Raw genomic sequence first — 11,578 nt, 5'->3', positions numbered from 1 at the left:
GCCAGCCGGCGGGGTACGCCGGGCGGTGCTCGCTCTTCCCTGGGCTCAGCTCTGTACGCGGACGCACCCGGTGCCCCGAGCCCAGCCTTCTTAAGCGGGGAGTGGCAGGCTCCGGCCACATCCCACCGCCCTCGGGAGCTGAAAGAAGCCAGGCGGGAGAAGCGAAGGCGGGAGGCTGGACACTGGAGTTGACTGGGGTGGGAGGAGGAGGGCAGAGGAGCTGAGCGAAGCTGTCAAACTGCGCGCGGAGCCCCGCGCTGGGCGGGGGAAGGGAGGGGAGGGGAGTAGAGAGGAGGGGCGGACGGGAGCTGAGAGGGAGCGAGCCGCCTCGCCGCGCCTGAGCAACCCTTGTCTGCCGCTGTCGCCGCCGCCGCCGCCGCCGGCCCGGACTCGCCCGGAGCGCAGGGTGTCTGCCCCGCTGGGCGCCACGCGCGGAGGCTCCGGCGCCTGCCGCTGCGCCCTCCAGCCCCAGCTCCTCGCGCCGGCCCGCGCGGGTCCCGGTGGGCGCGAACCCACCATGCAGCTGCAGTTCCGGAGCTGGATGCTGGCTGCGCTCACGCTGCTCGTGGTCTTCCTCATCTTCGCAGACATCTCGGAGATCGAAGAAGAAATCGGGTAAATAGCTGCGCCTGGGCCCGTGCCGAGCCCTGGCGGGATCTCTTACCACCCCGGTACTCCGCATCCTCCCTCACGCACGCTTTGTGTGCGCCGCGCCCCCCTGTCGCTCCGCTGGAGAGCCGGGGGACGATTTTGGCTGGGGGTGGCTGTGCCGGGAGCCCAGGACTGTTTGGGGGGCGGAGGGTGGGGGCGCGGCTGCCACTGGGAGTCCCCGGGCAGGGAGCACTGCCAGCCTCCAGCTGGTCCGCGTCGGGGAGCGGACTCGCCCACCCTGCCTCCCTTCCTCTGCATGTCCGCGCGCGTTGTCGCCGGGGTCGAGGGAGGGCGCCCGGGAGTGTCTGGGGCGGGCGGAGGGGCCGAGAGTGGAGGAGGCAGGAGTTTCTTTGTCTCCTGCTCGGCCGCTTTCTCGCCTGAACAAAGTGGGCAGGGGGCGCGCGGGGATCTCTGTGCTGGGGGAAGGGATCCCCGGGCCGGGGCGGAAGGCGGGGGCTCTTCACGGGCTCCCGGGAAGGCGAGTGTCCCCAGTACCTACAGACACGCACACGCGCCTCCCGCCGGCCCGGGAGCCCAGCACAGGGGTGTGGGCTGACACCGCTAGAGGCGGAGCGCGCGGGGGTTAGCTGAGATCCCTTCCCCACCCTCACCTGGCTTTGGGCGCTCAGCTAATCCCGCGGCTCCCCCTATGCCCCCGGGTTCCTGTGCGCTCGCAGCGCCGCGGTGGAGACCTTTCGGGAAAGTCTGTACCACCGCCCTCTCGTCTTCGGGGGCTGGGGTGGAGGGTGCCCAGGCACGCGGTCTAGCCCTGGCTTTTCTCCCGATCTCTCCGGGGGGAGCGGGGGGACCGCGAGCCCCTGCCCTGCCGCTGGACTTCCAAGAGTGCGCGCTTGCGGCGCGGGACGCACCTGCTGTGGGTCCTGGAGGCTGAGAGTCGCGCCCCGCCCCTGGGCCAGCCCCTCTCCGCTTCGACGCTACAAAGAGTCTCCAGGCCGCTGTAGGCAGGTGGGGGGAGTGGGCAGCCAGGGTTCTGAGGGGCCCATTGGAGAGCCTCCTGGCCCTGGGCAGAGAGAAAGTGAGGTCACAGAGTGGGCGGAAAGTCCCTTCCTCCGTGGGGCTAGTCCCGCACAGCGTGCGCCCCTCCTTTGTCCCATCTGTTATTTCATTCACTATCAGCGCTAGTTGAGGGCTCGCTAAGCTGACAGATCCCTCTAAAGGGAAATGCCAGTCCTGGTCCAGGATGCCAAGGCCCTAAGGACTCAAACCTGGGGCAGGCGCCACTACCTGCTCTCTCCTTTTCTCCTTGCCCCTTCCCATCTTGGCCCCCGCAGAATTCCTTCTGTGAACTCCAGTGCTCTTCAAGTACCAAACGTTTCTCTGCCTCTTCCTCCTCATTCTCGGTTTCCCCAAGAGCTCAGAAAACTTTCACAAATAGTGTTCAGTTAATACACGACATGCTCCCACGCGGAGATAGAGAAACGCTACGTTCTGTAGCTGTTCGCCTCAAAAACGTGGATCGGAAAGGAAATCAGGCAAGACAAGTCCTGAGGTGATGGAGGACGCGGTGGGGAGGGCCTTCCTCTCGGCTCCCACACTCTTCTCCCAGATGTGGGCTCTGCCTGGCCCAGACCACTTGCTGACCTTGACATGTGAGGGAAGGGCCAGCAGCTGCCCATTGTTCTGCTATGAAAATGTAAGAGCTGCACCCATTCAGGCATCCCTCGCTTGTCCATTCACTGAACTTTTACCGAATTTCTTCTATAGGCCAGTGACTTTTTTTTTTACATCTTTATTGGAGTATAATTGCTTTACAATGGTGTGTTAGTTTCTGCTTCATAACAAAGTGAATCAGTCACACACACACATATGTTCCCATATCCCTTCCCCTCGCATCTCCCTCCCTCCCACTCTCCCTATCCCACCCCTCTAGGTGGTCACAAAGCACCGAGATGATCACCCCGTGCTATGCAGCTGCTTTCCACTAGCTACCTATTTTACGTTTGGTATTGTATATATGTCCATTAGGCCAGTGACTTTTAAGTTTTAAAATGCAATCAGGAAATCACTGTGCACATAATGCTACACTTCCCTGCCAAATGTGTTGTAAAGCCCCTACTCCCCACGTTAGGTTGTTCTAACGGTATCCAGAAATAAGTTGCAAGGCCTGAGCTAAGAAGGGCATTTACATATATATTTAAATCCCAGGGCTCTTGTGCTATGGATGTGTTTCATTGGGGGGGGGCGGGTCCTGCTTGGGCCCACACTGGGGAAAATTGTCTAAAAATTTTGTGTCATCTTATGTGACATTATCCCCCCTTCTGGTGCCCCTGTCCTCAGGCTGACCCCTGACTTGACCAGTCCTGACCCAGGCCTGAGACCCCTCTCCCGCAGCCCCTTGTCCAGTCCCACCCCCAGTCTTCCCCACACACTGTTAACTCATCTGGGATTTGCCATAACTGGGGGAGGAAGGACATGAAACAGAGGACCAGAATCCCCGCAGCCCCCTATATCTGTTTTTCAAGCCAAGTTTCAAGCTTAGTCACTTATTTAACCCTTGGAAGCACCCCAACTTTGAGCAGCCAGCAGGGGTCAGTGCCCTAGCACAGTGGCCAGTGAGGGGGCGCCAGGAGCAGGACTCTTATCTTCCTCACCCTATGCTTTGCCTTTCCGGGAGACCTGGGATCATACTCCAGACCACAGTGCTATTGCACCAGCCCTGCCCACCCTTCCCCTACTTGATATTGACCTATGCTAGGGAAGATTACAAATTACCTGCCAAGACCACTCCCTGGGAGAAGACAATTCTGTGAAAGGATGGCTGTTTCTGGAAGGCAATGATGGCACCCTGTGATCTGTTAGGAAGGAAGGAAGGAAGGAAGGAAAGAAGGAAAAATCTCTTCTTGAAGTAAATTTTCCAAGGATTAACACATGAGAAGTAAACGAGGAAAGACAATTTCATGTGTATCGTCTAGAGGAACAAAACTGAGATATATTTTTGCTAAACTCTTGATTCCTTTTATTATAAAATAAGGCTTTTGCTGTGGTGATCTCAGAAGTTCTGTCCTGCCCAAGGAATCATAGAACGGGTTATGAAGGGCGGGGGTTTTCTTCCAGAGGCTATTTCCCTAGAGACACATCTCTTCCTAAGTGATGATTTTCAAAGTTCTGTTTCTAACTTGCTTGCTTGGGAAAATGCCTCCCTGGGGCTGAATGAGAAAAAAAAAAAAAACGTAAAATGCTCTTCAAAGCATTCAAAGAGTGAATTCAAATTCTAAATCAGAGATTGGGTGGAGCTTTGGTAAAACAGCCCCCATCAACTCATGCAGCACCCCAAATTTAGAGTCAATTGGACCAAGTCGTAAGCTAAAACTCTTTTTCTGATTATCCCCTGGGCCCGCCGTGGTGCCTTCAAAACCTGACACACAGAAGGCATTCAGTAAACATCTACTGGATAAATATCTTTCTGGGGTCTGGCCCAGTGATGGGCATACACGGCATCCTTAGGGAAGGCTGATACTCACAGAGCCTTAGGATGGGAAAGGAGTGCAGGGCTCCCCCTAAGAAACCTCCTCTCTTTTTACAATTAGGATAAATTTGACTCTGAGAAGTAGTGTCTCTTATCCAAGATCACACCTGGCTGATTAGGGACAGGGCAAGCCTGCACAGGTCTCCTCTCTTATAACCCAATGCCCTAGTCCCCAAATGAGGTCTCTAATCATAAAAGAGTTACAGAACTCTTGTTAAAGAGGATGTAGCTAGTAATAACAGAAATCATGGCAATGGTGAAGATGAAGGTGATGGTGGTCATTAACATTCATTTATTTATTGAGTGCTTGCTATGAACCAAGAGCTATTCCAAGTGCTTTACAGGCGCTAACACATGTCATCCTCCTGGCAACCCAATGGTCACCTACTAGTGGCGCCACTATTTGTTGAGCACAAATAGTGCCAGACACCGTGCTTACTGCTTTAAAGCACCAGCTCACTCAGTCCCCACCAAACCTCTTGAAGCTGGGTAGGGTGGCTATCTTTAGTTCATCAGTGAGGAAACTGAGGCTCAGAGAGGTTGTATAACTTGCTTGTGATAAAGCAAATGACCCTAATTCTATGAGAAGCCAAAGCCCCTGTCTTGACTGCCGTGCTAGACTGCCCTGTCCTCTGAATTCTTTGCCCCCTGCAATAACATTACATAATAGGTCTCAGAACTAGCCTTCCTAACTCATCCCCCTGCATTCTTCCAAAGGCTCAGTTTTCCTAAGAGCCTGGTCTGACTTAGTAGTTACCCGCTCCCCTGCCCTCAGCAGTTTAGAAGGAGGGAAGGTGAGTACTGAGGATTGGAGAAGGACTCGGGGCTCGTCTCCCCAAAATGCCCCTCTGGTCCAGTCAAAGTTCAGTGTGATGCTATACCCTGGTTTGCCAGACAAGCTCACTGGCCACGGGCCTGAGCATCCCAGACTTATAGGTGGGACCTTGGGCTAAAGCTTCTGAAGGAGAGAAAACTCCCATTCCATTGCAACCCTGATTCTGATGTCAGTTGAATGCGCCTTCCTCACTTCTACACACCATAAGATTGGGCATCCAGGAACCTAGACTAGGTGATAGTAAAGATGCTTAACAACTGGTCCCTCTCGGGCACTGACCTGTTAGAATGGACATCTGACTGGTCAGAACTGATGCTGTCCAGTACACCATGGTCAGGGTCCTGGTGCCCCCCAAACATCAGACACTGTCTGGGAAGGTAATAGGCAAGGAAGGGCTAGCTCTGACCCTCAGATCCGTGAGCTGGCAACTCCTGCCATCAGCTGAGAATGAGGTGAGGTGCACCTTTTAGTGGATGAGTCCAGGTGGATGTGAAAGGAAATGAGCTTGGGCAGTTGCAGTCCAGGCACTCTGTAAGAAACACACATATTTGCACAAGACCGTGCAACATTTTTTTAAAGCCCATTCTTCGCCCCAGTCCTCATGTACTTCACTCAAGTATAAACATGATTGGAGGATAAAATAGGACAGAAAGAAAGTCTGGTGTTTAACTGACTTGCTCCAAGCCCTTGTTGCCAACTGTTCCTAGCATCAAATTTAAATTGCAAATAGATATCCATCTTAGAAACCAATTCACCACTCAGGGCCTCTTTCCCCTTGTAAAGCAGGGTTGCTAGATTTTTAAATTGCTTAGGTTTTACAAATTGGGGATGTTGTAGATCGCAAATGATAAATACTTCTCAGAAATAGTGGAATTCTATAAAGGCTCCCATTGCTCTTAGCATGGCATACAAGGTAATACCTAATCTGGTCCTTGCCTCTCTCTTCAGCCTTCCTGGCCTCCAGCCATTCTGTATTGCTATTGCTCACAGTTCCCTGGAATGTACCATGACTTCATGCCTCTGTGCCTTTGCACATGTTCTTTTTTTTTTTTTTTTTTTGCGGTACACGGGCTTCTCACTGTTGTGGCCTTTCCCATTGCGGAGCACAGGCTCCAGACGCGCAGGCTCAGTGGCCATGGCTCACGGGCCCAGCCACTCTGCGGCATGAGGGATCCTCCCGGACCAGGGCACGAACCAGTGTTCCTGCATCGGCAGGCGGACTCTCAACCACTGCGCCACCAGGGAAGCCCATTTGCACAAGTTCTTACTGCTTTCTAGAACAACCTCCTTGCACACACTATTCTTAACCCCACACCCCACCCATCCTTACTTCCCCTCCCTCCTCCTTTAAGGCGAAGGCTAGTATCACCTCCTTTGCAAAGAATTCCAAGACCCCAGACCTTCCTTGGACAGTCTGGGGTAGCTGCCTCTCCTGTGTGTACACTTAACATCTATCATGACAGTATCCTATGGAGATGGACTCAACAATTTTGTTTTATTTTTTCCCTTATCCCCAGCCCCTGGTGATAAGTATATGGTTTAGTAAATAGAGCCCATAAAGTATTTTCAGAATGAACAAACTTGGGCCTAGCACATGGCAAAAGTAAGCATTCAGCCTTTCTGACCCCAAAGGTCTACACGATTCTAATAACAATTAAACAGCCTCCACTTGCTCAGAAAGCCCCTTGCTTTTCCCAACATGTGTATCCAACATGGAGGCCACAGCCCAGTTAAGGGCACAGTTTTCATTGTCTCAGAATGTTGTAGAACAGGCCAATGGGAATGAAAGCACCTTTCTAGTTTGTAAAAGAGGAGGACCCAGTGATAAGTTTCCCACTGTCAGTTCAGACAAAAAGCAAAGGTGTAAAGCCCCACCTCCCAGCCTCTGTCCAGCTCATTTTCTCCAGAGACCCTTTCTAGCCCTGCCCGTGCCAACAGTGCCAGCGCCTCCCCCATCCTCCTTCTGCCTGGAGAGGAAGTTCCTGCTCTGTCCATCTTTATCACCTTAACGGCTTCCACACTGGAGTTAAGAGCAGACTTAATTTGGTGCCAACTGTTTCCTTCCAAGGGCTGGTCCCCAGAAAGGATGCTGAACAGAAAGGCTGTGTTGTGTGTTTGAAACATTGAGGGAGTAAGAAGTCAGGTTGATGTGTGTCATCTCAAAGATTTTCTCTATTAAGCACTTTTAAGTGGTGTTATGATTTTCAAACACTGGTCAAACCAGGGAATCATGATGGATCAGCCAAGACTCATAGCAGCTGCAAGGACCCTCAGTGGGTTTCAGGAGCCTCACACCTCTCAGCTGCCTCAAGTGAAAACAAGTTCAAGAGGCAGATGGAAAGATACAGTGAAAGGAGTAAGGGAGGGGCAGGAACATGAATGCCACCAGGGAGCTGGTCAGGTGGCTGCCTCCTGCCAGGGAACAGGGACAGGTCCTTCTCTCCAGGAGAAGCCCCAAGGTGAGATGCTTGGGTGCCATCTGCGCGCAGGGAAACCATCCCCTGTGACTGAGTGACTGCTGGTCTGGGGCTTGTCCTTAAGTGTTGAGATTAGTCACTCTCCTGGGGGACAGCTGGGCTGGATTTAAATTCTCCCCAGTCTCCTGCAATTGGTCACTTGGCTAGGAAGCCGCCCAGTGTCCTGACAGGACCTGTTTGTCACAGCATTTTCTTAGCTTCAGCTGTCACAGGCTTCGGCAGGGAGCAGCTCCTCCGGACACTTCTAGCACTTGGAATCCTGATTCGCTGCTCTTGGAAACCCAGCGTCCTGCCTTGCTGTGTGGGTGTGTGTTTGAGTTCTGAAATTGCTCTGTGAGAAGGAAGCTCTTGGCTCTGTCACAGAGTTTCCTCAGCACTTTGCTCTTATTGTTGGAGAAACACGGAGACGCTCAGCTCTGCTTCCTAGTCCCCTTTTAAGGCTCCGGGCTACAATTTCTCCTCCTTCTCTTAGTTGATGGCTGGAGGTTGAAATGACCCTGAGATCAGCATTTCCCAGTGCTGATCTGCAGATGGGTGGTGATCCAGAAGGAAAAAAGAAAAGAAAAAATAAAAAACACAATGTAGCCATGACAGTTATGTTAGTTTCAGGTATGCCAACTGTCATTTCCCGAGAACTATCTTTTGAGATGATGTTCTCTTCTTTCTTTTGGGTATTGATGTCCTTTCTTTCCTGAAAGAGGGTGATGGTAAATAGTAGTTGTGATCTTTTTCCTAAACTGAGTCCCCAGCCCCAATTCTTTGGAAATGTTACTGATCACTGAAATCTATAGTCTGGGGTCTCAGTTTACCTTGAAGAGTAAACAGAGGGCATCGCTTCTAGAAACAGGGGCTCATTCCTCATACATCTTTTCTCCGTGGAGGCTGACGCCAGCAGAGAGTAACAACAGTCATTTTTTTGGGGGGGGGCGGGTCTGCTGTGTGCCATATGATAGCCTAAGCACTTTAGTTCTGTTCGCACCTGTAATCTTCCCAACAATCCTATGAGGTCCATATTGTTATTATCTCCATTTTATAATGAGGAACCTGAGGCACAGAACAGTTAAGTAACTTGGCCAAGGTCACATAGCTAGTCAGTTGCAGAGCTGGGATGGGAACCCAGGTTCCAGGGAATCAGTAGAACTATCCAAAACTGATGTACGAAATGACATCCAGTGGGGAAAATATGCATGCTCCTGTTTCCAAAGGGTAAAGCTTGGAAAGAGAGAGGCCTGTGGGAGAGAGAAACCCGGAAAGCAGCAACGCTGGAAGAGAACTCGGGAGAAAGGAAACCAGAGGTGAGGCCGTAATGGAATATGGCAGCCCAGAAGATCAATGCAGTTTAGGGTCGCCAGATCCACAGCATCTTGTTTTGGAACGGTGCCCCCCACTCCACCTTCCCCCTTTCCCTCCCGTCCAGCCCCCTCCTTGTCCCCACCAGGTCTCATCAGAGTGGCTCTGGAGCATATTTGTTTGACCAACTCATTAGAGTAGACACACACACGTACACACACGTACACACACACTGATGGGAGAGAAAAACAACACAGACGATTAGGCCTGGAGGAATTTTCTTCTGGGGAAAGAGAGAAGGGCTAGTGCAGTCAGCTTCCTGGAACCTGGCAAGGAATGAAGAAAGTAGGCTGGGAGGGGACAGGCTTCTGCAGGGAGATTGTACAGGCCCAGGGAGCCCGTTTCCTGGGAGCTGACATTGTGCTGAGAGCTGCACAGGGCAATCTTTTAAGCCTCACAACCGCCATGTTTGCTCATCTGCAGATGAGGAAGTAGGGGCCCAAAGAGGGCCAAGACTTGCTAAGGTCACACAGCCAGTAACAAGGAAATGAGGTGCCAGCCAAGTTTGCCTGACTCCATCACCCACTCTGTTCATAGTGACTTCTGTGTCCCCGAATCACCGGGCTCCCTGCCCCTGTTCCCCCTGCCTCCCATCTCCTGCCTTGGGCCATTTTCTGTACCACAAAGACAGTTTGCAAGGGAAACTGGAAACATTAGGACTTCAGAAAGGACTCGTGGCATGTCAGGTGAGCCTCCCAAGCACTATGGCGACCACGCCCTTGGGTGCAACGTTTCAGCCAATGCTGAGGAGGGGCACACACCCTTGAACTCTGTCCAGCGAGGTGTGGGCGCTTGCTGTTAGGTTTCCCATCTCCAATTTCAAGAACAAGAATATTGGCCATGCTCGGAGGAGCACTACACAGGATTAATTCACACCTTCTTGCTTAGTAAATGCCAGCGTGGCTTAAATAATGCAGCGGGGAGGCTAAGATACCCGGAAAAAAATGAGCTGGTAAATTGATAGGTCAGGCGACTTTCGTTTGCTCTTCTCCTGTAAGCAGCAAAGCCCCTCCTACTGCACCTCTAAGGTTCCTAAGTTTGGGAGTTAGCTCTAAGCAGACTCTGCCTGATGTCCAAACTATACCCCAGTCCATAGGTTTAGTTCCCAGGAGAGGCAAAGAGAAGGGCAAGAGAGAAACCCACAGTGGTGTACAGGTCCTGGCCCGGGCAGAGAGCCTCTTAGACTGCAGCACAAGAGCTGCAGCTCCTTGACAAATAGCCTCCAGAAGAGCGGGACCATCCAGCATTGGGGGTGGAGCCAGCTAAGCCTCCGCAGCCCCTTCCCCAGAGGGTAACCACCACCAAAGCTCTACCCTCCAGCGTCATTAGGATGACTCCCTTAGGGCTTTGTAAATCTCTCCCAGCTGCCAGCCTGGGGCCTTCCTTTTCTCCGGTCAGTAAAGACTGTCAAGTCTTCCCTATGAGCCAGACTCACTGCTCATGCCTCTGGACACTAGGCCACACCTTTGGAGCCCCTGGGAGCTGCTATGGAAAGACTGAGGCTCTAATCACTGATGAAACACTTATTACCTGCGTGACCTCACGCAGGTGGCTTCACCTCTCTGAGCCTCAGTTTCCTAACCTGTATAATGGAGTTACTAGTATCCAACTCACAGTGTCCTGAGGAGTAAATTATAAATCGTGGGAATGTAAAATGGTGCAGCTGCTGTGGAAAACAACAGGGTGGTTCCTCAAAAAATTAAAAATAGAATTACCATATGACCCAGCAATTCCACTTCTGGGTATATACCCCAAAGAATCAAAAGCAGGGATTTGAACAGATATTTTTAGACCCGTGTATATTATAGCAGTATTATTTGCAATAGCCAAAAAATGTCCATCAACGGATGAATGGATAAGCAAAATGTGGTATGTATATACAATGGAATGTTACTCAGCCTTAAAAGGGAAAGAAATTCTGACACATGCTACAACATGGATGAGCCTCGAGGACATTACACTAAGTGAAATAAACCAGACACAGAGAACAGATATTGTATGAGTCCACTTATATGAGGTAACTAGAATAGTCAAATTCATGGAGACAGGAAGTAGAGTGGTAGTTGCCAGGAGCTGGGGGAGGGGAGTTCCTGTTCAGTTGGCACACAGAGCTTCAGTTTTGCAGGATGAGAACTCTGGAGATTGGTTGCACAGCAACGTGAATGTACTTGACACTACTGAACCGTACAGTTGAAAATGGTGAAAATGGTAAATTTTATGTTAGATGTATTTTACCACAACTAAACACACACACGCACACACACACACACAAATGAAAGCAGCCAGAAGAGTGCCTGGCAGGTGCTCAAGACACAGTGATTTATTTGAAGAGCATAGTTGTGGTATTAACAAAGCAACATCAATGTGAGTACTATTTAATTCAAAAAATGATATAGTACAAAAATCATGGTGGGGAGGCAGTAGAGGGAGAAAAAGAGAAAGGGACGTAGACTAGAATTAGAGACATACACACCATTTCTTTGTTGTGAGCATATCTGGATACACTTGCTGGAGGGGGCCCAAATTCCCAACACCTGGGATTTAAGACCTTGGAAAGTGCAAACATATACTTTTCGTGGACTCTCTGTAACTACTTGTTGGCCTGCCTTCCTGTCTAACTTCAGTGGAGGGGCCCATAAGGTCTCTGTCAAAATCTAAACTGGGGCTTCCCTGGTGGTGCAGTGGTTGAGAGTCCGCCTGCCGATGCAGAGGACACGGGTTCCCGCCCCGGTCCGGGAAGATCCCACATGCCGTGGAGCGGCTGGGCCCGTGAGCCAT

The 11,578-nt window shown here is 51.5% G+C and overlaps 1 protein-coding gene across 2 annotated transcripts in view; it reads left to right on the top strand.

Annotated features, from left to right (window-relative positions):
• Positions 1-517: 517 nt before the first annotated feature.
• The window catches only part of ST8SIA2 (ST8 alpha-N-acetyl-neuraminide alpha-2,8-sialyltransferase 2), a gene marked incomplete at both ends in the record, with an annotated part of 66,717 nt that continues 55,656 nt past the window's right edge, over positions 518-11,578 (top strand). For both annotated transcript variants that reach the window (XM_081226815.1, XM_081226814.1), the window contains one exon: positions 518-615. In XM_081226815.1, the coding sequence (XP_081082941.1) occupies positions 518-615 (98 nt within the window). The remainder of the gene's footprint in view (positions 616-11,578) is intronic.

The sequence above is a fragment of the Mesoplodon bidens genome (assembly GCF_964165515.1).
Source record: "Mesoplodon bidens genome assembly, chromosome: 3".
Classification (NCBI taxonomy): Eukaryota; Metazoa; Chordata; class Mammalia; order Artiodactyla; family Ziphiidae; genus Mesoplodon; species Mesoplodon bidens.
This window is presented reverse-complemented; position numbering and strand designations above follow the sequence as displayed.